The sequence below is a fragment of the Lepidochelys olivacea genome (genome assembly GCF_965140295.1).
Source record: "Lepidochelys olivacea isolate rLepOli2 genome assembly, chromosome: 4".
Taxonomy (NCBI): domain Eukaryota; kingdom Metazoa; phylum Chordata; order Testudines; family Cheloniidae; genus Lepidochelys; species Lepidochelys olivacea.
This window is the reverse complement of record NC_140414.1, coordinates 30,984,636-31,011,068: the sequence shown is the minus strand read 5'-3', so window position 1 is coordinate 31,011,068 and position 26,433 is coordinate 30,984,636. Positions and strand designations below refer to the sequence as shown.

Sequence of the window (26,433 nt, the reverse complement as noted above, 5' to 3'; positions counted from 1 at the left end):
GCAGGGGGGCTGTTTCCTTCTAAGCACAGGGAAGATGGTGAAAAAGCAGTCTGTTTGTATTTGGTTTGTATGTGTTTTGCCTTGGCCCGGCAGTCTTGTCATGAGGGTTTATTCTGATGAAGCAGCAGGTGATATTCTTTGTACATGTGGCAATCAGCCATCACTGAGGTTACTTCTGTCTGAATTCGAACAACCACTGATTATGAAAATTAAGACATTAAGGCTCTTATTTTTCACATAGATAATGTATTGAGTACTCATGTCTGGAGCTGATCAAATAAAATTCCTCAGATAGGTCATTCAACAAATGCTGTTGCATTTCTCCTGCAAAATTTTCGTGATATTTTACATAATTTGCCCTGCTCTGCTCATCACTCTAAAAGCATCTGCATGCTGCACGTAAAACAATCGAAAGTTTTATGTAGCCAATGGCAGGTATAGACCATTAGCATGCAGCTGCATCTCCCTGTACCAGCCCAGGAGGGAATCTAGAAGCAGATGAATGTTAAATGTTGATTAATAAAATGACCCAAACAGGAAGGACTTAAGATAAATTCTGGGACTTGGATGAGTTCTGCAGTCGAGGCTCTATCTCTGAGTAGGCTTTGTCTGGCCCCTAGCCCAATCCTGATTAATGCAAAACAAATGGGCTTCTCTGGTGTCTGGCTTTGGCTCTCTAACTCTGCCTGTTTATCCCTTAGGATGTGGTGATGGTTGGAGAGGAGAACTTCACCACCCCATGCTACATCCAGCTAGACCCAGAATCCTGCCATATCCTGACAGAAACACTTAGCACCTACGCCCTGGTGGGACAGTCAACCACCAAAGCAGCAGCAAAACGTCTCAAGCTGGCCATCTTCGGGCCGCTCTCCTGCTCATCGCTGGAATACAGCATCCGAGTCTACTGCTTGGATGACACTCAGGATGCCCTTAAGGTAAATGCCATACGCTTTACCATCTAGCTCTAGCAGGATTGCAGTAATTGCAGTGAATAGACCCTACATTAGTGTGCTGTGGCTTGTAATTTATGTTTTCTAGATCAGCGTTTCTCAGACTTGTGGTCCTGACTCAAAAGGGCATCTCAAGACTGTTAGGAGGAGGGGTGTGTGCAAGATGGTACGGTACTGCCACCCTTACTTCTTTGCTGCTGCTGGCGAACGCGCTGCCTTCAGAGCTGGGCAGCAGAAGAGTGGCAGCTGCTGGTCGGGCACCCAGCTCTGAAGGCAGCGCTGCCGCCAGCAGCAGCGCAGAAGTAAAGGTGGCACGATATAGTATTGCTCTACCCCCACCTCTATTTGCCCCTCCTCCCTGTAGTGTCCTCTGTTTGTGAACTTGAAATATGGTAACACTACTTTCCACTTTTTGAAAGGCTTCAGCGCCTTTGACAGCAAGGATAATGATTACATGCTTCATTTAGTGCCCCTACGAGTATGTATGGTAGCTTGCTACCACTTTTGGGGGGGTTGGGGTGGTCAGAGCCTGAAATCTTTCCAAAGGGGGGCCCAGCAAAAAAAGTTTGAGAACCCTGTCCTAGATAATTTTTAAATCATTTTATTTTAATTGTATTTAATTTTTGATTGGAGGAAGAACCTGACAACAAGACACTGTTTTAGAGAAAGAAAAAAAAAAAAACCACCCAAACCCCAGGTTGTCCTTTGAATAATGGTTTCACTCAAATGCTGAACTAGTTTTCCCCCCAGAATTCTTTGTTCCTTTGTTTACCTGGATCATAACCTGAATTCTGAGATTTTGCATTATTAAAGGGCCATAAGGTGCACAAGGGCTTCATTCGTTATTCATGTATTTTTAATGGTAAGTGCCAGCTCCCTTGAGATGATGAAATGTATAAATACCTCTTTGTAAATAGCTGATAATGATAAAAGAAGTTCCTGAGTCATTAATCACTTGCTTTTATATTGCTTTGTTATACCTGTCTGTGTGCTGGTTTTTGTCCTGAGAATTTGCAACTGAAATACATCAAGGCTATTGCTTTCTACAGCTGTATACCTAACTTTCTCTGTATATAACTTGAGCATATACATAAGTTTACACACACATTACATACAAATATGTATACATGTGTATATATAGTACCTATAACAGACATATAAAGACAGATGCTTATTATAATCAATATACTAATTCGTGCACATATATGTAAGAATGTAGGTTAAAGAAAGATTTTCTGTAATTATAACCAGATCTACAGATGCCATCTATGTAGCAAGAAGAGTTCAAAGCCTGACTCTAATCGAAGCCCGATTAGCGACACTGCCAGTGATGTGTAAGCAGCATGAATTGTGTGTTGTGTACAGAAGAACAATGTTAACAGCTTTACTTAGAAACAGGCCCCATAACATGTGCACACCCACTGCCGCAATATGGGAAATGTTTGTGTTTCTCAGAGTATTGACTTCACTGTGGCTGCAAAATTCCATTTTCATCTCAAATGCTGCCTAGTATCCTGTCTTCCTGGACATTACAGTTTATTATGTTTGTCACTGGAGTGGTGGGAGTACTTTCTATAGCTATGAGAAATTTAGCAAAGCAGTGGACTGAAGAGCGGAGTGGAGGCTAGCATTGAGTTTGTTTATAAAGCGGCTGAGAACTTGATCTAGCGAATTATGATTTTGTCAGAGCTGAACCCCTTTGGAAACCATAATTATTTTCTCATAGTGTGATTTCTTTTTCTTTAAAAGTTGGAAAAAGGGACTTCTGTACCAGTGAGGCCGAGGATCTCCAAAAGCCAAGATGCCCTTATGCCTCTATACCCTTTGGCCCATGTGGTCTTAATGACAGGTTTCAGAGTAACAGCCGTGTTAGTCTGTCTTCGCAAAACGAAAAGGAGGACTTGTGGCACCTTACAGACTAACCAATTGGTTAGTCTCTAAGGTGCCACAAGTGGTCTTAATGGAATTTTCATTGGTTCATTAAGCTCTGAGGTGAAAATAAGTGATTCAAAGCTGCCTTGTAGCAAATAGTGGAGCTGTCTGAACGCTGCTGTGAGTTTGAGTAGAAAGCTTGAGCAAGAGGAGATGCCTGAATTCTATTAGACACCATTCAGTGGATTTTTTTTAATGTTTATTTGAGCATTTGGAACTCTGTCCAGTAAAGTTCACCTGAATAAATAAGACTGTGCGAAGGATCACAAGAAGGGAGGGAAAATCCTCTTTAACATGCAGTGATAATGAATGAAAGAGAGAGAAATTTACGGAGTATAAATCACTGGAGAGATTGTGTTGATGTTAGGGTGTCGGAATGCAAGGTTGGTTTGTAATTTGCTGGTTAATCCCTCACTTCCTCTCCAGCTCTCAGTTATTTATTCAGAATGTACTACAAAGGGCTCGGTGTTGGCAATGTTGTGTCTTCTGGAGTCAGATCTGAAGAGTCCTTCTGGGTCTATCACTGAATCAAGGGTAACATGTTTGGGCTTACAAGGGTGGGCGACAGTTGACAGAGACTTGTGAACAAGTGCCTTGTGGCCTCCTGTCCACAGAGGGATATTCGCATCGTCTGCTTTCTTCAGCAGAGGATGAGCACTTCAACCACAGTTTGTGGAAAATAAAGAGGCTTTGGAAGGGAAAAAGTAGGTTGGCCTCAGAATGAAGGACTATGAACGAGGCCTTGCAATGTATTTTGATCTGGCAAGGCCCTGTGTGACCGGTTCTACCACAAAGATTAAGGGAGAAGCATGGAAGATAACCAAAATCTGTGTGGTGGAGCTTGGTTCAATGGCGGCACTTTGCACTGCCATGCATGTGGCCACGGTTTGATGGCTGGGTCCCAATCCTTTGCTCTGCAGAATGACAGGGGCAGGGAATGCTTTCGCTATGGCAGCTCTTCTGGCTGATTGAGGGGCAACACTGATGGGCTGCAAAAAGTGGATTATAAGATCTTTGGGACGGGGCCCTCTTTCTGTGATGTGTTTGTACAGTGCTTTGCACAGTGGATCCATGATTGGGGCCACCTAGCATGACCACAATACAAATAATTAATAATAATAATAATAAGGGATCCAATCTATAACTGGAAGGTTCATGGTGGTTTCAGGGGATCTTGAGGGTTTGGGTGGAAAGTTGGAGAGTGGGAACAAGAGCTGCTCAGGACTTTGACAGAGATTTGAAGGGTGTCTGGGATAATAGTGATTTGGGACTGGGGGTAGACCAGAGAAGTGGCAGATGAGACATGGGTTGGAACTCCTCACATCCCAGAGGAGAGGTTGCTGAATCCGTATTCCCCAGAGCTGAATTTAGTCACATTAAAGAGCAGTGGTGCTGGAACCAGGGGTGCTGCCACACCCCCTGGCTTGAAGTAGTAGTAATAAACACCAAGTACATGGTTTCTGTGGTTTCAGTACCCCCACTATAATAGGAATTATTCCAGCACCCCTGTTAAAGAGGAGTAGGTTGGGGGTGGGAAGCAGATTGGAGGCAGTTTCCCCTTGCAGCTTTTTGGGGAGTTTCTTGGGGAGCCTTTTTAGGGGTTTAAGTGTTTATTTTAATAGTCAGCCAAATGCATTCTATTATTATTTTGAAATAAGAAATCTGACCAGTAGTGTATCCATCCCAACAATTACTAAGGAACGATAAGCAGTTGCTATAGAAAGCACAGTACTGTATTTATCCAACAGCTTTTCCCGCTAATCATGCAGAGTAAACTCTCTCTCCCTAGAACTGCCTGAGCCGTCTGGGGAGTCTAATGACTTGTCACAAATAATGGCTTGGTTATTGTGAAATCTGCTTGTTTCTTTTCCTTCTGTTTGTGAAGCAGAAGTGCTGACTCCTGCTTTAATGCTGATCCATAGTAGAGTTTCCTTCACTCCACAAGTTCCCAACCTGAAGGTTGTGACCCCCAGGGGAGTTGCAAACAAGTTTTGGGGGGATCACAATCACAGTCCCTTTCGTTATGATTAGATGTGAGGGGAGGGGAGACCTGAAACGTTTCGGTTGTCATATGGGTCACAGTATGGAAATGCTTGAGAATCACAGCTTTACTCCTGTCTATCCATCTATCCATTTAAATGGCTCCTGTCACTCTAGTGGCTGAGCTCCTTTTCTCAATATGGCAATCACAGAAGAGACAGGTCCACAAGATAACTCCCACACTATATCGATGAAGCAGATCACAATTTAACAGGCATGCCAACTTGCTTTTACCTTCTGCCCTCGTGTGATATTGGGTTTCCAGTAACATATTATTCATGTTACTTTCTATTGGTTATTTGGATTCATGCACATATGTCCTGTCTCATGGAGAAAAGCAAATCATATATCTTCTTTTTGAAGCCACAACCTTATATTAAATGTAAGTTCTTCCTGTTGTGGCTTTAATTAGCAGGCAGCTTCAAAATATTGGTAGCTCGTATCTTGCTTACATGGTCGGGGTGAGGATACTGAATGAGGGCCATTGCTGAGCAAAGACGTATTTTATTCAACCCCAACAAGAAGACAACTAAGAGGGTATAAGTTTGTATCTTATTACTGGCGTCATCAAGGTGCTTATACAAGGAGGCGTGAGACACTTTCCCAGGTACCCAGAATTATGGATTGACCTTGTTACCCCTCTGCCTTAGCAAAAGAGACTCTTGCTGGAGCTAAACAAGGAGAAGTTTATTAACAAAGTTAGGGAGTCAAGTGAGAGTGAATAAGACGAGTAGGAACAGATACAGTTAGAAATAAAACAAAGGTATAATAAGCTTCTAGGAGGCTAAACTTAACTTTAGCAGGCTAAAATCTTTGTCGACATTCAGTTTCTCAACTAAAGTAACCTCCCAGCATCTCTAACTTGTATGGATACAAAAAGGATCCAGCTTTCATGGATACAAAAAGGGTTGTCCTTTTTGCTCCCTCAGTGGTGGACCACCACCGCATTCTTTTTCCTTCTCCTCACAGACCAGAAAACCTTTGAAATACATCCCCTTGAAAGGTACCCTCCAGACAAAGGTCTTCTCCCGCACTGTTTGTTCTTTGATGTGCTGATGCCATATTGTCTTTCTCGTTTCCTCTTAACTTCCTTTTCCTGTTGCTTAATATGCAAATGAAGCTTGCTTTGTATTGACCTGCACGGTGCTTGATTGACATTGGAGACCTAGGCAGATGGGCAAATCAACATTCCTTTGAAAAGGAGTCTGGGAAAAACCCGCTTATCTATCCTGCCTGCTTACATAGTTAATACATATTTTCTGTACATGCCTACAACTTCTTAAATAACCCCACACATCTCACAATATTTATTGTGGCCAGTATCAGATAAGCTTTCATTTGACACCTTATATAACATTCTTTATAGATAAATACTAAGACGACAATCTGTTAGGTTTGCAGTGGGCATTGAGAGGAACGAGGTGGGAGCCTGTTCTGACTTCTTTGAAAAGGCAGACTTAATGGTCAGGATTTGGAACTAGATAGAAAGGCACAGGCTGAGGGTTTCTTCTCTTAGAAGGTCATGGCCGTGTAGAACAAACAGCCAAAGAGGCAAGTAATGCAATACATGGTGTAAAGGCAGCACAGATAAGTTCTTAAGGCCACACATTTCTGTGCCGGCCTGCCGAAAGGCCGGAGATGAACTGGGTGTCCCTTCTTCTCCATTTTCAGTTTCTGTGGTTTAGCCTGAATTTGAGCCTCAGCTTCTTTCAGCAGAGGTTTACAGTGGGTTTCTTCCATTCCCATAAATGTCTATCAGGGAGAAAGACCAATCTTTCAAAGCTTGTATGCCTAAAATTAGAAACCCAAATCCAGTGTCTTCTTTTCCCACTAGCAATACTGAGCACCAGCAGCTCCCGCTGCAGCCCCAACTCCAGTGGTGGGGAAAGTAGATGAGTGTAGTCAAAGCTGCTATTCACAGCCAGGCCTTCTCCGTGTCTGTTGTTTAACCATATGTGCCTGTATGTATGCTTGAGACATTGGTAGGTACAATTACCACACAAAATACCATGAATCTTCTTTCAGACATCCCAGAGAGATAATTTGAACATAATGAAGATCTATAGTAATCAGATAATTACTATCGATTGCTCTTTAGACATCTTGATGAGGTAATTAGGGCACAGTGGAAAGAAGCTGGAACTGATTGATTGGCACAACCTTAATCTAAAAGGTTTCTAATTATGTTTCTTTTCTTCTAATAGCTGATAAACAAACATCATTTTAGCTTTAGAATTTGTCAGGTGCCAGGTTCATTGGGGACATCAGCTTTCTCTATTATGCTAACTAGAAACTGAATGTGATCAACACCAGTTTATTATGCCTCACAGCTGAAGTGGAAGCAACTTCAATTACCCCATCTTTTACTTTCTGTTCTTGGTTTCAAAAGCCACTGATTTCTTGTTGGTGTGTGGTGCTCGGTGTGCACCTGTGTGTATGCCAAAGCTAGTGCATGTGTGCGATCGTGCGTCTGGCTGGGTTTATATACAAGAGCAGCATATATGCATTTGTGCTTTCGTCTTTCATGTACATTGCCAGTGGCTGGCATTGTTATTGTGGGTAGCGTGCAGAGATGGGGAGAAGGCCCAGTATTCACTGTAAGTGTCATTACTCATAGTCATATTATTAATTTTGTGTATCAGAGCAAAAGCTTTTCTCCCCCGTCTCTCATCAGCCATTGATCAGTCTCTGTTCCAGTCGCTCTCTGAACCACTGTGCTTTCACGCTTAGATACACACCTCTCTATCACAGTGTTCTCTCTACGGTTTTGCATGTTTTCAGTAGGTAATAATAGCCCTGTGACAAACAGGTTTCTTATTGCTGTTGCATATTCTGATTCACAGGGATAATCTGATTGGTTGGTGCCAATCACCAGTTGTATATTGATGGGACCACACCTTCATGGGTAGGAGCTCTTGAAGGCAACACATTAAGGCTGCTATTAAGTGCCCTCAGGGTGTGTAGTGTCCAGGGTGACACTTTATCAATATGCAACCATTGCCTGTGTGCTTGGGCTTTGACCTAGACTCTCTCAAGCAATTAAGCAAGCCGAACGTGGGACCCAGCCTGTCATGTCATGTATTTCCTAAAAGGAAATCCAGGTTCTCCTGGATAATACAGGCTGTATTTGTGTTCTTGCACTAGATGTATGATGTAAAGCCATAAGAGTGATGTGTGTGATTATTCTCCAACCCCTTCGTACAAATGTCTTTCCTGTAATAGATGTGTGTTTACCTGGCAGTGTTATTCCTTACAAGGTGTGTGTGCGTATCTTCCCTGTTATACAGATTACCTCGTCCGCTGCAGCTGACTGTCAGGGAGCAGAATTATAGCATGTCCTTTCATGGCACATTTGTAAATAATGTCTCCAAGCTGACCACTTTCTGTTGCTCTTACTGAATCTTAGGAAGTTCTACAGCTGGAGAGGCAGATGGGAGGACAGTTACTGGAAGAACCAAAGGCTCTGCATTTTAAGGGAAGCACCCACAACCTCCGTCTGTCCATACACGACATTGCCCATTCGCTCTGGAAGAGCAAATTGCTGGCTAAATACCAGGTAAAAATGACAGAATGCCTGGACGATGGCTGAACCGCATGGGTCAGAATAGAAGGGCTTAAAGATACGTAGCGAGACACAGTTGCGCAGTGCTCTTTTAAAAACGAGACACAGTGACTGTTCAGGCTCCTGTACTCTGAAGGTTGCTCATAATCAGCCCTTTCCCCTCTGTTACACACAGTGTGTATTTTCAATTTTTTTGAGCAGTGGAGAGGAGTAAAGGGCTTGGTTTCTTTTAACCATCCTCATTAGTGCCAGGCCACATAACAGGCCACGGTTTGTTCAATTTTGCATGAAAATCGAAATTCCCTTTTATCAATGCACTGGGAGAGACATTTTGATCAGTACAATCAGAAAATCTGCTTCTGGCAGGAAAATTCAGTGCTGAGAGGACAGAACTTAGGGCACGGCTACACGAGAGAGTTTACAGTGGCGCAGATGCACCGACGCAGCTGCGCTGCTGTAAGCTCTCTGATGTAGCCACTTTAAGCCGACAGGAGAGGGCTCTTCCATTGGCTTAACTACTTCAGCCCCCACAAGCGGGAGTAGCTATGTCGGCGGGAGAAGCTCTCCTGCTGACAGCGCTGTCCACACCGATGCTTCTGTCGGTGTAACGTCCGTTGATTTATTCACCCCCACCCCCACCCCTGAGCGATACATGTTATGTTGGTATAAGCTGTTGTGTAAGGATAGCCTTAGAGTCAAGGATTAGTGCATGGGGTTACTACCAGCCAGAATACATGCACTCTTCAGCCTGTTTCCAGCATTGGCCACTAGGGCCCAGTACAGAGAGAGTTGCATTGAGCATTTTCGATGACCCAGGCCCTTTGTACTCAAGCAGCAGGTTCAGCCTTAAGGAAGCAGGAAAACAAACACACCCACCTTTGTAACATGTATGAGAAAACAGCGGAGCATCCCAGGATTTGTGAAGGTTTCTCATCACTGAGAGGCAGTGAGAGGGAGGATTTGCTTATTTTTATTCTGTCTGTTTCCATTGCGTGGTTCAGTTGCTAGTCTCCCGTGCAGTGAATGCTTTTCACGGGACGCTAGACTGGGGACCACCATGCTGAAGAGCAGAGCCACATCTTCTTCAGAGAGACCGCACAGTATCTCCTCACAACACTCATGATCCCATTTGCCATATTCATTCCAGAGCCATTTGAGAGATGAGCTGAGAATTTGCTGAGATACATTAAGACTGTAGATGCCCAGGATCAGTTCAAATTTTTCCTTAATTTTCCTCCTGCAGGAAATTCCTTTTTACCACATCTGGAGTGGGTGTCAGAGAAATCTACATTGTACCTTCACCCTGGAAAGGTTCAGCCTGAGCACGCTGGAGCTGGTTTGTAAACTCTGCGTACGGCAGGTCGAAGGAGAAGGACAGATCTTCCAACTCAACTGTACCGTGTCAGAGGTAAAGGGCCCAGCCATTTCCACACCGACCGGTGAGGGGGAAATGTGGCAGTACTTTCCCAGCAAACATCCTTTAACCTGCCCACATTCCCCATACTTGTTTGCCGTGCCCATTAATTCTCTCCTTCCTCCTGGTGGCTGGGAGGTACCAGGCTTTCCACCCTCTCTCATAACTGCTGTAGGTACTTTCCCTTCTCATGGATGCTAGATAGCAAGTGTGGATTCAACTGCCTTCTTCACTCTTTCCTCATGCTCCTCCTGGCTGCTCAGCTGGCTTTTGTCTATTCCCTCCTCTGGAAGGGAGCATCCTTCCTTCAAAACGGACCAGGGAGGAATGGTAGGCGTGTTCCTGGTGTTTCTCCCTTTCCTCCCTGGAGCTCCTTATTTCCCCTGCGTACACAGGGGGTCTGTTTCTTCAGCACACCTTCTTTTACATTATAAAACATAGGATGGTCATGTCCCCTGATGTCCACTCACTCTTCCTAAGTCCATAGTTCTCGAAGCTCCAGGTGCTCGTGAGGGAGAAGTGTGCTGGATAGATATAAACCATTTTACTCTGAGCCCTGACAATAACCCCTATGAAATAGGGAGCATAAGACATTAGGTGTGGAACAGGCTTTCCCTTCAGTCTTTGCTCTTGCCAAGTTCCAGCGGCCTGGCGTACTGCATAAAACTGCCCACGGCTAACTAAAAGTAGAGCTGTATCTCAGTGAAAGGGGAATGGCTAGCGGACCCTAACGAGCCATTCTCCTGAAAGGCACCAGTCCTCCTTTATATTTAACTGTGTATTTAGTTATTTATAGATGTCTACATTACACCGATCAGACGTGCCCTGAGCACACGCACGTTCTTTAAAAAACAGTATACACCATTTACTGAAGCAGTGCCAATTTTCAGGGTTCTCTAAAACAAGTCTCTTTCGTCTCACACTCAAGCAAAAGCCTGAGGAAATAGATGAGTCTTACAGCTCACTTTGCAGCTGTGTGTCATGACTGTTATGTTAGATCAGATTCTTCTCGTCACTAGAGGAATGGAGAAATGTAGAATGTACGGAAGGGAAATATTCCCAGGAGCAGCAGTAGGGAAGATAATCTGTAGATTTGAAAGTGGATGAGTGCATCAGCCTAGGGAAAAGAGCCTGAGGGTCTGAGTCTTTTGCTTTGTTATGTCCCAAAATTAATACCACAAGGGAAAAAGTGTTGGAGATGACACAGGAGTTTGGCAGTGGCACACTGCTCTGGTCCCTTTTTTTTCGTGACCTTAGGATTTGAAGGACTTTAACACTTGGGGACAGTAAAACTTAGTGGTAAATGATTCTTTAAGGTTGAGGATAGGGGAAAATTCTACCGCTCTGACCAGCCACTGCTTCACAAAGAGTCACTGGCAGCATCTGTGAGCAAGGTGGATAACCAAGCCATGTTATCCACAGAGCCCTCTGATGGGAGTCCCACAAAGGAGGAGAATTGCTATCCATCTGGATTTTAACCAGCTTGTCTCATGTCATACCAGCTAGGTGCCCGGGACACTCAGTGCCCTGACATAACGTGAATGATGCAACATCAGAAAATGATGACGTATGAGTCAGCTTGGAAACCTTGTGAGATTTACATCGGGAAATCACATCATCATGATGAAACTGAGAGCAATCATATCATTTACCTAGGAGGCAAGCACATGTGGCAATAATAGGGACATAAGTCAAAAAGTGGTTGCAGCATGGTGAAGTTGGTGAAATGTCAAGGTCTCCTTATGGTCTGACCTTTACAAGTAGAGCAAGTCTGGCAAAGGAGAGCCCTGGCTCAGATACCAGAAAGGGGTGAGGAAACCCACTATAATCACCAAAACAAATGCCATCTTTCTCCTGTGTCCTTTTTCTCCTACACCGTATGAAATGACAGACTGGTTATGTCTTGTTCCCCGGCTCATAGTCAAGGATAGTTCTCCTCTACAGAGAAATAAGCTTGGCCTGCAGAGCCCTCCTCTCTCTTTTCCACAGGCTACTACAGTGCAATCACCATTTCCTCCCAGAGTTTCATGAGCCCTTTGACTTACAAACATCTTTAGTTAAAGGCCCCGCTGACATTAATAAGGAATCTCACAATACCACAGCAACCACCGGCACTTTCCAATCCACAGGCCATATCTCTGAGCCACACAGCTTCACCCCTGCTGGCTTTGGATGGCGTTTTCACTCTCCAGGCCCAGCAGGTCTGCAAAGTTCAATAACTGTACAGCTCCAACAACAACAGAAGCAGCAGAATTTGGGAGGGGTCGGGGTCTGTCCCTTTGATGACTGCCTTCTGTCTGGATTGCACATATGCCGGCTGATGAAAAGGATGGGGGATCGGGCATAGAAATAAATGAAAAGAAAGTTAATATCCCTCCTTTGTGGAGAAATGATCCTTCAAATAGTGTGGCTGCAACATAAAGACTTTCTGTCAGTTTCTCCAGGATAAAGAAATTGATTTCTTTCATGGTTCTGCTGCGGTATGATCCTTCTGGATAGGAAGGATGGGAGAAATGTCAGTGAGGTTTCTCCACAAGCAGCTGATAGCTTAGATAAATAAATAACTAAATCAGTGTAAATGAGATAGTTGTGAGGGTTGGTAAGGAAAAAGAGAGGCATTTATCTATAAGTCAGCAGATGAGATTCACACCCGGTTGGTAGTGACCCAAAAAGTCAGTGTTGTTATCAAGTGGCTGCTGACCTATGTGAAAATGTTGGTAGCCTTCACGCCCCGGTTCTTAATGAATGGTGCCTTAGATAGTATGGTCACTGGCACGCCAAAAGTATCATTAGATCAGAAAGCACAAACCCCCCTACCCTCCAACAGGCACTTACTGCATCCTAGCTGGCAAGGACTGCAAGGCATGAAGAATGAACTATCCTCTCACCCCTACAATACTTCTTTCCACTTCGAAGGACTGAGTCACATGGGCAAGGTATTTGCAGGAAGTTTGCTTTGAACCTTCCTATGCTGTACATGCTCTCTGGATAGACAGAGGACTTCAATCTCCATGGCTGGACAAGCTGACACCTTTTATCAATCGCTACGTTCATTTTTAAAACGTCACACACACACACACACACTCCTCTTCCTGAATTATTTTCCCTTTCATGTTCCTTATTATAAACCCCTATAAAGGAATTGGTCAAAGGGTCAAGATCAGCCAGGCACAGCTACAGTGGAGTAGGCATCATTATTACATAGTTAGAGCAGCTACTCACATGTAACCATTTTTCTGGCTGAGAAGAGAGAGTGGGCAAACTCTGAACTGTGAAATCATGGAAAATGAGTTCTTGTGGGTGACTTTCAGAAGGGCTGTGAGATGACAGCCTAAAGTTACTTATTCTGCAGGGCCCTGACAATGTGCACCATTACCCATAACATCTGCTTGGTTATTGGGTGTAAAGTTGTATATTCAACTGGGGACAACATAACATTAAAGACAGATGGTAAAACTACTATCACAAACAATTACTGGATAAGTGCTGCGTTGAGGTAATCTCTGATTTAACCTAGCAGAGAAGTGAAAGAGTTGGTGGTAGCTTTAATGAAACTCAAGTACACACTGTAATTATCTTCTGCTGCTTATATGTAATAGGATCTGGTAAGAGTTTCAAAGGGAACAGAAATAACACTATTGTCTTGTGCTGTGATTCCGTCCAGCCGGGATTAAAACAGGGAGAAAATAGCACTCATTAGTGAAGCTAAGAATCATGAGAATTGCTCATCGTAGTTGGTGTATGGTGGCATTCCCACATCCACCGTGGAAGGGGCAATCAGTGCTAAGAGCTGACATGCAGGATGCTGTCACCACGTGAATTAGCTTTTATTGCTGTGCTAGTTTTGTGGCAAGGAGCACGTGGCTTCTTACGCATAGGATGGCTCCTCACCTGCCTCACCCCAGCTAGACTGTAGTACAGAAGTCCTGGGATGAAGCTAGAGAGAGTGTGTGTAGTTGTCTACAGCTAAGAGAAGAATAATGGCCTTGTGTGGTTGGTTAGGACTCTGAACTGGGAGATATGAAATCTAAGTCAAATTCCTGGGTCTGCCACAGACTTCCTGTGCGACCTTGGGCGTGTTTCTTAATCTCTGTGTGCCTCAGTTTCCTACCTTTAAAGTAAGGATTATAATGCATCTTTCTCCCACCCTTTGTATGTCTTTGCTTAGATTGTAAACTCTTCAGGCCAGGGAGAGTTTCTTACTACGTATCTGCACAGAGACTTCCCCAATGGGGTCTGATCTCAGATGGGACTACTTGAATTTGCCTGATAATGTATGGAAATATGAGAGAGTGGGAGGTTTTCAGTCTTTGCCCAGTCCTTAATTCTAGAAGACCCCAATTCCCCGCAAAGAAACAGGCCCTTGTGCAGAAATCTTTATGAACCCTGCAATATTCCTGAGTTTCACAAGGGCAAACTGCTAACCACAGAGCCACAGCCAGACTTTCAGAGAGCACTGAGAACTCTGTCCATTGTATGCTTTGACCTGGAGATGGAGAGGGAAAGTGTCACCTCTCTTATGCTCCCAGTTACCACTGCCCTGAAAAACCTGTATTCTGTATCTTCCATGTTCCAGAATACCAGCCTCTACGAACAGGGTTAATAGCTCCAACAGGGTCAATGTTGTAGAATTTGCTGTTGACACAGGCCTTTTGCTCACACACACCGAGCACTGTAGTTTGGTATGTGATTAGAGAGACCATAGTCAGTAGTTCTTTGTGCACATTAGTGTGAAGATAATTCTCCAGCAAAATATTTCAATGGCTAGCATAAAAAGTCGTGATGTAACGTTTTAAAAAAGCATGGATGGAATGGACTCGACACTAAAAGAAGTAGATAGGGGAATGGAGGCAAGGGAAATACAGGATAATTCCATCCAAAGCCCAAGAATGGAGCTGACACCTGCTATTCCCACGATATACTAGTGTTTAGGGAAACCTTGACCGGTTGCTGCTATTGGGTGAGGTGCAGGCGAATGAGATTTCCTGGAAGCTGTGTGATGGCTGCTTGGGCCAGGCATTGTAAAGTTTTGAGACTGTTCTCGGTTGTGTTTGTGGGACATCTCCTGTAGCTAATTATACAGAGCAACATGTTAATTAGAAGAAAACTAAAGAAATTGACATTTAAAGTAGATTTTGTTACAGCTTTAGTAGTTCACAGGTAACATTTGCTTTTCCTTTCCAATCAGCTAAAGCGATTATTAAAATCATTTCCCTTGTGCTGCTGTAAGTTAGATCATGTATTGATGCTTTTTTATTGCCTTTGTCTACATTAAATGTCAATTTGGGGGGGTTTCGTACTTTTTAAAAAATTCCCATTCAGTATTTCGTCTTTTTTAAAGCACCCATTACTCAGCTGAGAGGCTTGGGTCTTATTCATGCACAGTTTTATTTGGAGCTGTCTCTCTTTTCAGTTTAGTGATCACAGAAGACACCTGGATTCTAGCCTCATCTCTGCCACTCACTTTCTGAATGACCTTAGGCAAGCCACTTTATATCAATTTCCCCATCTGTAAAATGGGGATAGTTTATATGTTCCTTTCATAGACTATCAAGGTTGGAAGGGACCTCAGGAGGTCATCTAGTCCAACCCCCTGCTTGAAGCAGGACCAATCCCCAATTTTTGCCCCAATCCCTAAATGGCCCCCTCAAGGATTGAACTCACAACCCTGCCTTTAGCAGGCCAACGCTCAAACCACTGAGCTATCCCTCCTTTCTTTGTAATGTGCTTTGATACCTACAGATGAAAAGCACGTTGCACGAGCTATTCTGTTAGTAGACTGATTGGTGCTACGGACTGATTTTGGTTTGGTTTTTAGTGGGCCTACATGGTTTCCCCAACACACTTTAAATATCTTGTGCTATCCTCTATACATTCCCGTTCCTGAAGGACAGCTCCCATCACTTCAACATACTCTAGGGAGATTTCTCTCATGCTTCTAGGCTGCCAATCACCTTCAGTTCCTATTGTTTTCAGAAGTAGTTGAGGGCACTCAGCACCTTCTATGATCTGGCCTGCTGAGATCACTTAATGGATAACCTCATTCCTGAAAACCTCAGGGGATCCCTCAACATAAGAATATAAGAACACAAGAATGGCCATTCTGCATCAAACCAGTGCTCCATCTAGCCCATTACACTGTCTCCGCCACTGGTCAGTACCAGACCTTCAGGGGGAATGTACAGAACACCCCATGTTCCAGCACTCAGGGGTTTAGGGTCCTCCCGAGCATGGGGTAACATCCCTGACCGTCTTGGTTTACAGCCACTGATGGATCTATCCTCCATGAACTTGTCTAGTTATTTTTTAACCCAGTTCTACTTTTGGCCATCACAACATCCCATGGCAATGAATTCCACAGGTTAATTGTACATTGTGTGAAAAAATAATTCCTCTTGTTTGTATTAACCCTGCTGCCTACTAATTTCATTCGGTGAACCCTGGTTTGTGTATTGTGGGAAAGGGTAAATAACACTTCTCTTGGTGATTTTTCCCACATCATTCATGATGTTATAGACCTTTGTCATACCTCCCCCTTAATCGTCTCTATTCTAAGATGAAAAGCCCTAATATTTTTAGTCTCTCTTTGTGTGGAAGCTGTTCCATATCCTTGATCAACTTAGTTGCGCTTCTTGGAACCTTTTCCAGTTTCACTATAAACTTTTTGGGGTGGGACATAACTGACCCAGTATTTAAGGTGTGGGCACACCTTATATTTTTTAGATTTATTTATATTTTTGATATTTGCTGTCTTATATTCTATCTGTTGCTAATTGTTCCTAACATTGTGTTAGCCTTTTTGACCACTGCTGAGCATTGAGCTGAAGTTTTCAGAAAACTGTCCACAATTACTTCAAGATCTCTTTCTTGAGTGGTACCTGCTAATTTAGAACCCAGCACTATATAAGCACAGTTGGGATTAATTTTTTCAACTGTGCATTACTTTCCACTTATCAATGTTGAATTTCATCTGACATTTGTTGCCCAGCCACCCAAGTTAGGGAGGTTGCAGTCAGCTTTGGACTTTACAAAATTATTCATGATTGTTTCATCTGCAAACTTTGCAACTTCACTGATCCCTTTTCCAGATCATTAATTAATATGTTGAACAGCACTGGTTCCAGTACAGATCCTTAGGGAACATTGCTGTTTACCTCTCTCCATTGTGAAAACTGACCATTTATTTCTACCCTTTGTTTCCTATCTTTTAACCAGTTACTGATCCATGAGAGGACCTTCCTTCTTATCCCATAACTTTTTAGTTGCCTTAGGAGCTTAGTAGTGAGGGTCTTTGTCAAAGGCTTTCTGAAAATCCAAATACACTATATTGACTGGATCACACGTATTCATATGCTTGTTGACACTGTCAGAGAATTCGAATGGATTGGTGGGGCAAAATTTCCATCTACAAAAAGCCATGTTGACTCTTCCCCAACTAATAGTGTTCATCTATGTGTCTGGTAATTCTGTTCTTTACTGTAGTTTCTACCAGTTTGCCTGGTACTGAAGTTAGACTCACCAGCTTGTAATGACCAGGATCCCCTCTGACGGGCTTTTTAAAAATCGGCATTACATTAGCTACCTTCCAGTCATCTGGTATGGAAGTTTGTTTCTTACTACAGTTTCATATTTGAGCTCCTTCAGAACTCTTGGATGAATACCATCTAGTCCTGATGAGAAAAGTGGGCTGAGATAATCTCTTTTATTAGACCAACTTCTGCTGGTGAGAGACACAAGCTTTTGGGCCACACACACACACAGATCCTGGTGACAGTTATGACGGTTTAATTTATTAATTTATTTAATGTATAAATTATTTTATTAATTTATTTAATTTAATTGTTCCAAAACCTTCTCCGGAGACACCTCAGTCTGGGACAGTTCCTCAGATCTAAAAAGAACGGCTCAGGTGTGGGAATCTTCCCCACATCCTCTGCAGTGAAGACTGATGCAAAGAATTCATTTAGCTTCTCCACAACGGCCTTATCTTCCTTGAGTGCTCCTATATCACCTTTGTCATCTAGTCACCCCATTGCCTGTTTGGCAGGCTTCCTGCTTCTGATGTTCTTTAAACAATTCTTACTGTTAGTTTTTGCATCTTTAGCAAGTTGCTTCTCAAACTCTTTCTTGGCCTGCCTAATTATACTTAACCTGCCAGAGTTGGTGCTCCTTCCTATTAATTATCCTCACTAAGTTTTGACTTCCAAAGTTTAATGGATGCCTTTTTGTCTCTCATGACCTCCATTACTCTGCTGCTTAACCATGGTGACATTCTTTTGGTCATCTCATTATCTTTTCTGATTAAGGGGAAACATTTAGCCTGAGCCTCTATTATGGTGTTTTTAAATATTCCCCCCTGCTGCTTGCCGGCATTTAACCTTTGTGACACAGCTCCTTTTAATTTTTTGTCTAAGAAGCCTCCTCATTTTTATGTAGTTCTCCTTTTTGAAGTGACCGTGTTGATTTTTTGGGGTATTACTCCCCCTCCACCCACCAGGATGTTAAATTTAATTATATTATGGTCACTATTACTGAGCGGTGAAGCTACCTCTTGGACCAGATCCTGTGCTTCAGTTAGGACTAAATCAATCATTGCTTCTCTTGGACCAGATCCTGTGCTTCAGTTAGGACTAAATCAATCATTGCTTCTCTTGGACCAGATCCTGTGCTTCAGTTAGGACTAAATCAATCATTGCTTCTCCCCTTGTGGGTTCCAGGACTAGTTGCTCCAAGAAGCGGTCATTGTGGTGTCCAGACATTTTATTTCTGCATCATGTCCTGAGATGACATGTACCCAGTCAATATGAGGATAGTTGAAATCCCCCGTTATTACTGTGCTTTCTGCTTTTGTAGGCTCTCCAATCTCCCTGAGCCTATTACAATCACTGTCACCATCCTGATCAGGGGGTCAGTAGTATATTCCTACTACTATACTCTTATTGTTCAAGCATGGAATTCCGACCCATACGGATTCTATGGTACAGTTTGGTGGCACCTTAAAGACTAACAGATTTATTTGGGCATAAGCTTTCGTGGGTAAAAAAACACTTCTTCAGATGCAACTGAAGAAGTGTTTTTTTACCCACGAAAGCTTATGCCCAAATAAATCTGTTAGTCTTTAATGTGCCACCGGACTCCTTATTGTTTTTGTGGATACAGATGAACATGGCTACCCCCTGATACGTGGTAGAGTTTGTTTCATTTAAGATTCTTACCTTATTTATCTCTATGCTTTCTTTTACATGTAGTGCCACTCCCCCACCAGTGCAACCTACTCTGTCATTCCTATATATTTCATACCCTGGTATTACTGTGTTCCACTGATTATCGACATTCCAACAAGTTTCTGTAATGCCTATTATTTCAATATCCTCAGTTGATGTGAGACTGTCTAGTTCACCCATCTTAGCAGTTAGACTTCTAGCATTTGCATGTAAGCACCTGTACATTTTGTTAATATTCAGTTGCTTGCCTTCGTGTGTTGTATTTAAAGGGACCCTTACATAAAGGGATTTCTACCTGTACTTTACCTACTTTTTTCCTATCCTCTTTACTAGGCTGTAGAGTTCCCTCCCCTTTAATAAATTCATCCCTAAGAGACATCTCTGCCCGAACTGTGTGCTCCTCCTCACCTGTTGGCCTTCCCACAGCCATTTTGTTTAAAAAATACTCTACACTCTTTTTAATTATGTGTGCCGTTACCATTTTGGTTTAGGTTGAGCATATGCCTCCTCTTTAAGAAGGATCCTCTATCTTCTAAAAGGGTGATCTCATTGGGATTATAAAAAAAAAAATAAAAATCTGAACCCAGCTGAGCTTTCCTGCATCGCTGAAAATGTCTGGTTCATTTTTTCCCTTCACCCTTTTTCACTTACGCATCGTGCCCTTCTGGGTTGTGACTGGGCCTGGAAGCAGACGGGCCAGAATACTAGCATGGATGTTCTTGAGGTGTTATCAGACAAAGAAACTTAGATTTAATAGGACAGTCTGTTCTCTGGACATCGGCAACCAAAATTTAGTCTCAAGATTTGTTTGGATAAGATCCTAAAAGAACGTAACCTCCAGAGCTTGCGAGAGTTACCCGATGTTATTAACTGTTATGGTGGTGGTTTCTCTCTACCCAACGCATGCTAAAGACACTTTTCAGACAAGGAGATGGACAAGATCCCAGCCTCAAAGGACCCACGACTTGTCATTCATAGATTATTCAATTACGTATGTCAAATATGTGTCTCTTGGTGTAAAGTAATAGCCTGAGATGGCTCCATTCCCCCTATTCCTGCCAGCCAGATGACAACACAGAAGGGCGTAGAACTTCAAAGAAAACCACAAGGGGTAGATTTAGGAGAAAGGTGACTGCCAGGGATGCTTCCTCCTCTGTGTAAAGCCTCTGTTGCTTGTTAGCCCGTGGCTTTGTGTAAAAGAGAGAGCCGGGGAGTGGGGTTGCAACAGGAGCAGGGGAACAGCACGTTCAATCTTCCACATCATAGTGCAGACTGAGGTCCGCATAAAAATGAGGGATCAGCTAATGCCTGGAGCGGCATCAACTCTCTCTCCATGGTTTGTCCTCCATCAAAAGACTCCCAGAAAACAGGTGCTCGCTGAGGGATAATAGCAGCACATCCACCGAGCTGTTGCGATGCCTTTGCTCTGTATCTGTGTCTCTCCATGTGTGAGGAAGAGGAGAATTTAAAGAGAAATGTCTCCCCCTTACTGCCCAATGGGGGCTGCCCTACCTCTTGGTACCCGGCCCACCATGGGTAATACCCCTTCCCCGCAAGTACCATGCATCTTTGGGCGGTAAATCCTTCCATATTTTCATTTACATGGGCGGGAAACGTAGGCCCCTTGATGCTTTTTCTGTCATCTGACTCCAAATGCTCTTCCCCACAAAATTCACCTCCGATATTCCTTGCTCCCCATACTTGTGGCTCCCCACATCAGGGAGAGTTTCCCACACACAGAAGGCACGGAGATCTACTGTACAGTTCTAAGGCTAGCATTCTCCCTAAGAAAGAGCAAATGATCACATTAACTGATCAAGCTGGGCCTGAGGTTTTTACCTAGACCAGCCTGGAGTGGTGATAAACCTGCTGCCTGTGCAAAGTTAGCGATAAATATTTCTGTTCCTTCAGCTGACTGACATCAAGCGCATATACAACTTGATTAGCACGAGGCTGCTCCTCCACTAACGCGAGCAATAGGATTCTGACTTTGTGCATGGTGATTGCTTTTGTGTTCAGTAACAACGCTGCTTTATTTCCACCCCCACCCCTTTCTACAAAACTTAGGAACCTACTGGCATTGATTATCCTCTCATGGATTCAGCAAGTACCATCACCACCATAGTGGGACCGAGCGCTTTCAGTATTCCCCTGCCCATCAGACAAAAGCTCTGCAGCAGCCTTGATGCCCCGCAGACCAGGGGCCATGACTGGAGGATGCTGGCCCACAAACTGAAATTGGACAGGTGGGTGTGTTGCCTGCGTGAACTCTACAACGTGGCTGAGTGACTACATAAGGGCTGTTGTTATAGACAGGTATGTGCGCGGGAAGTGAGCTCGCTCTCCGTTGGCCTTGTTAAGGGCCCAACCCTGGTGCCAGTGAAATCAGTGGGCTATTTGTCATTGACTTCAGTGGAAGAGGAGTTTCTCAAAGAGCACGTTTACAGAGTAAGGGGCCCACAAACTGGCAGGGCTTGGATAAACCACATAGGCAAGAGGACAGTACCAACTGTGAATAGGTGGGGCAGATCCCCATCAGCTGGTCTAAATCGGCTCAGGTCTATTTAAGCCAGGGGTGCAACCCTGATTTACACCAGCTGAAGATCTGATGCAGAAGGCTTCCATGCACAAGTGCAGTACAAAGACCTACAGACTAGTCACAGAGAACGCTCATGCAGAGTGTACATAATGGGTGTGGTTTGTGGATAGTTTGAATCAGCATTGACAGTGGCAGCCAGTCTTAGAGGACCATTTCCCTTCATTCTGTTGCAGGTACCTAAATTATTTTGCTACAAAATCGAGTCCTACTGGCGTGATCCTAGATCTTTGGGAAGCCCAGAATTTTCCCGATGGCAACCTGAGCATGTTGGCGGCAGTCCTCGAAGAAATGGGAAGACACGAGACAGTTGTTTCTTTAGCGGTAGAAGGAAAATATTGATGCAACCTCAGAATGAAAAAGAAGGAATGGAAATAAGGGAGTGGTATTGCCCTAAGAGCTACGAATAAGAAACAAAATGACTACCCAGACCAATGAGTTTCACAAAAGACATTTCCGAGAAGAAAAAATCAGCCCTGACTTTCACATATGTTCTCCTTGTACATTATGACAGGATCTAAAAGAAATCATACAAAGTTGTACCTTGAAAATATAAATCAACCTAACGTTCCCCTCAGCTTGGCTGTACACTGCTTGGTACAGGATTTTACAGTTTCCTAGGAAACGCTTTTTATAGCTATCCAGATGTATGGATAAACTTTCTTAACAATCCCAGTTTCTATGGACATTGTTTACATCAAATACCGGACAGAGGTAAGGAGACTGTCCAGGGCTCTTTATATTTTTGTTTAAAGCCATTCTAAACAAAGCTGTGGACAGTTGGTTGTGGCTATTTCGGATGATCAACTTCCAGTGAAATTCAGACTTTAGCTACAAATCCGTGCATCAACTGTCTCAAAATAATCCTCCCATCATTGTTCTGTTTCTTAGATCTGGTTGTAAGACCAGTGTTTTGAAACGTGTGCATCTGGAAAGCAGATAATCTGGGTGCTAAGCAGGAATGCATGTCTCTCTCCCCACCTCCCGCAAGGGAATTCCACGGGTTCGTTGTGAAAAATAGCTGTAGGATTGTAGGGAAGATAGGGATTCATTTTCAACTCACAATATAACCCGCTCCCTTCTTAAAGAAAGTGTGTGTGCGTGAGAGAGATGCAATTTGGAGTGTGGGTTGGGTGGAAGGAAATAACCCTGCAGATTCTGGTATAATGATTATTTACCGATAAGTATCTAGTGCAAGGATTATTATTATTTTATTTTAATTTCTAATTTTGTCAGCAGTAGCATGTATCATTCAAGTGTAGGCAGAACTTGTTCTCTCCCTTCTGGGACTGCGTGGGTTCTTCTAACACACTTCCTTTCAAATGCCACCCTCCCTTCCCTTCTTCAGCCATTGTGCTCACCCTACAAGGCCTCGGTTTGCCGACAAGGCATGCTCACATGTTAGCGTACGCTGGACCAGATCCTCCACTGGTGTAAATTAAAGTCAATGATTTACACCAGCAGAGGATCTAGTTCAATGAGTGCCAACTATCGCACCGTGTGAGCTTCTGCAACGCCCCCTATTTACTAACTATTCGAGGAGCAAACATCTCATTGTTATGCTCGAAGCCGGGGCTGCCCCATGCCAATGCTGTGAATACACCCTCCCAAACCAACCACACATAGCCCTTAATTTTCAGAAGCACGTGTAGCAACAGTATGCAGGTACTTCTCGTGAATTGTGGGTGCTCAGCCCCACTGAAAATCAGTCCCTTCGATTTTAATCAAAGGTGTATGTTAGTGGAGGACAGTTATGGAACGGGGAGGCTGCTCCATTTTATTCTACGGGCAAATTCTGCTGTGGGTGAGCCATATGGTGGATCTTTGCTGCTGCTCTGCCTCCATGCAGGGAAGTGCCACTGGAGACCATGAGAGTTCCACCCCACAGGACAGTGTGAAATGATGGTGTTGAACTGTGCCCTACAGCGGAGCTTTCTCCTCGTTATTTCCACACCCGCTAAATGCTCTTCACAGTTGTCTCAGCAGTTACGGCTGGAACTCATTACCGCTGTTGTAGAACATACTCATTTGTTTTCATCCCATGTCCCTCTTGGCCATTTTGTCGTGCGCAAACAGCTGATGTGGGGAGTTAGGCAAGTGAAGCTAACTGTTGTTTTTCCGGTTGCCATTTCTTTGCAGACTCATTTTGCTTTGTGCTTAGTGGGACGAGTGACTCCTTTGTATGACACAGGGCATATACTTTCAATATTTCGTCCTAACTTTTCCTTTCACTTCCAATGCTAGGAAAGCATTCTCACCCATGCCATCGAGCCAGACCCTGGTTGTTTTATTTATTTATTTATATTCTCACTTTGTATTCTTCTATGGGATTTTTTTTTCTCCTCAGGTTTTAAAGTCTGCATTTTTAAACGTAACTGTGGAAATGTCATTCGTCGAAATGGAAGGCGAATTTCGTCTGACCTTTTCCCCATTTTGACATTTCCGTAGGCTTTTTAGCTTCAGCTCAGTATCCCTGACAGTGTATTTATTAAACGCAGGACAATGTTCATAAAACCATTCCCTGGGTGGAGAGCAGTTTGCCAGCAACTCACAAGTGGTGAAACCCAGATATAGACTCAGAGGCTGGTGTGCACAGGTTCTTACCTTCAGAATCTGCCTGCGTTTTAGTGTGGAGTACTCGCTCTGATGCGCTTTCAACTAGATTATCCTTTTCATATGCTGCTTTATAATCCTGTTGTTTTCGGAACTAATCTAAACCCCATGGAAGTCTTTCCGTAGACTTGAGTGGGTTTTGGCTCAGTCTCACCATTTCCTCTAGCTTTCCCCGCCACTTCCCTCTTGTCTCCAATATGCGTTCCTAACCTAGCCTCATCTATGGCCTTCTGGCTCCTTCATTTCTCCCTCTTTAGGGAAGCAGAGTCCCTGCCTTTCAGCAACATTTTAACCATTTTCCCACGCTCTGTTCCTCCTCAGTGGTGTAAGAGTGGTGCTGAAAGATGTGTCCCAGTTTTCCTCCCTAAGTTACAGCTTTCAGCTCCAAACAGGTACATCTTTCATACTCCTCCTGCCGGGCTGCTCTTTCAGGACAGGCTGATACGCTTTTCTGTCTCTCAGCTCCTGTCTTCCCCTCCTAGGAACAGCTTTTGTGGTATAAACCTGTAAGATCCTTTGAACTCGCTACTGTACATTTTCACTCAGTAAGAAAATTTGCAGCCTTCTCACCTTAACCATGAGAGGAAGTTTCTGATGGGCACAGACTAAGCTGCCTTAAACGTAAGCTTGGTGTTGGAGCGCTAGTTGCCGACGGAGTGTCTGTTCTCTGGTTTAAAAAAAAAAATCTACAGCTAGGTGATTTTTGTAAGCAGTTGTGACAGCAGGTCAACACCATTCTCCATGTACTTCCCTTGCTTTGTCGCGAAGGGATTGGTCAGTAGGAAAAGCTTAGCCATAATCTGAGGGGGGTGGAGAGTGAGTGCCTGTCCAAACTAATATTGCCACTTGTTGAGAAAGGTGCTCCTGACTCAGAACCGCAGTTGTGCCTATTCTTCTTCCAGCCCCTCTGCTTGGGTGTCCAGGAATCCGAAAAGATCTCAAGTAATCCAGTGTAGGGACAAAGGTGCTCTTTACTTCCCTTCCCTTACAGTAGGTTCACATGGGTGGCAGGGTCTAATGACACCGTATAGCCTTTTGGTCTAGCCTAAATGTTTCTGTTGAATGGTCCAACATAAATTAACGCTCAAGATTAGCAATAGGTAACCGGTTGTACTTTGCAATCGCACCTCCTTGGATAACTGATTCGGGAATCTGGTGCCCCTCTGAGTCCCATCCAAACCTTTAGCTCTTTCTCGCTTTAACTTCCACATCAATTCAAGCTTCCTTTGTTTTGGGGGTTTTATTCCGACCCCGAAAAAGGCCAAAGTGGTTCATGGATGGCAGATACATTTGCAGCTCAAAACCCATCTTTCTAAATTCCACTTGGAGTGCTTCACATTCAATATGCATCCGTTCCATTCCACTGAAGAAATGGCGGTGGGGTGTGTTTTTGGGGAAGAGAGATACATTTTCAAAATCTCTTGGATGGGAGAAAATAGAAGCAGTCCTTACCTCTGAATGTTTGTACACACTGCCATCTAGTGCTAAGGACCATACTCTTTACGGAATACTGACACCAGCTTAAAACTCATAAAGATTACCTTACATATTACCGGAGGGAAATACATTTTGTGAGCTGGCTGTTTAGAATGGCAATTCAGTTGTGCAGACAGCACCAACTCTTAAGAACTTTCATAACATTTACAGTGGGTGAATCAGTTTGTTAAAAAATGTCTGCATGCTTCTTATCCTCAACATATTTACTTTTTATTTTTACTTTTTTTTCCAAGAAGCTTAATATTTTCATTGCCCACCTCATGTTTTTGAGTTATTGCAATTTTGCTGCTCATTATGCCACCTCCTCATTACATGTTGGTTGCTAATGATATAAATAAAATATATATGTTATATATAAATATATGTATAAAAAATATCTACAGACTTTGAAGAAAATCTTTAATTTCTGATTTAAAATCACTATTGGATGGAGTTGTTTTAGTCTCATTGCTTTGCGTTCTTTTGTGTTGTTTTCCTCGTAAAGGTGGCTGTCAGAGTACTGGATAAATCCCGTGTAAGTTTTCCATGCACACACAGCTGTATCATATTGAACAGTATGAGACCCGATGATGATGATTTTTATGAACCATGTACGTTCTGAAGCG

At 43.4% G+C, this 26,433-nt stretch overlaps 1 protein-coding gene across 1 annotated transcript in view; it reads left to right on the top strand.

Annotated features, from left to right (window-relative positions):
* The window catches only part of UNC5C (unc-5 netrin receptor C), a 362,184-nt gene that overhangs the window by 320,986 nt on the left and 14,765 nt on the right, over positions 1-26,433 (top strand). Inside the window, exons 13-17 of the mRNA XM_084626036.1 lie at positions 702-935; positions 8,329-8,478; positions 9,728-9,892; positions 21,190-21,368; positions 21,895-22,432. Coding sequence (XP_084482162.1) covers positions 702-935; positions 8,329-8,478; positions 9,728-9,892; positions 21,190-21,368; positions 21,895-22,060 — 894 coding nt within the window. The 3' untranslated portion in view covers positions 22,061-22,432. The remainder of the gene's footprint in view (positions 1-701; positions 936-8,328; positions 8,479-9,727; positions 9,893-21,189; positions 21,369-21,894; positions 22,433-26,433) is intronic.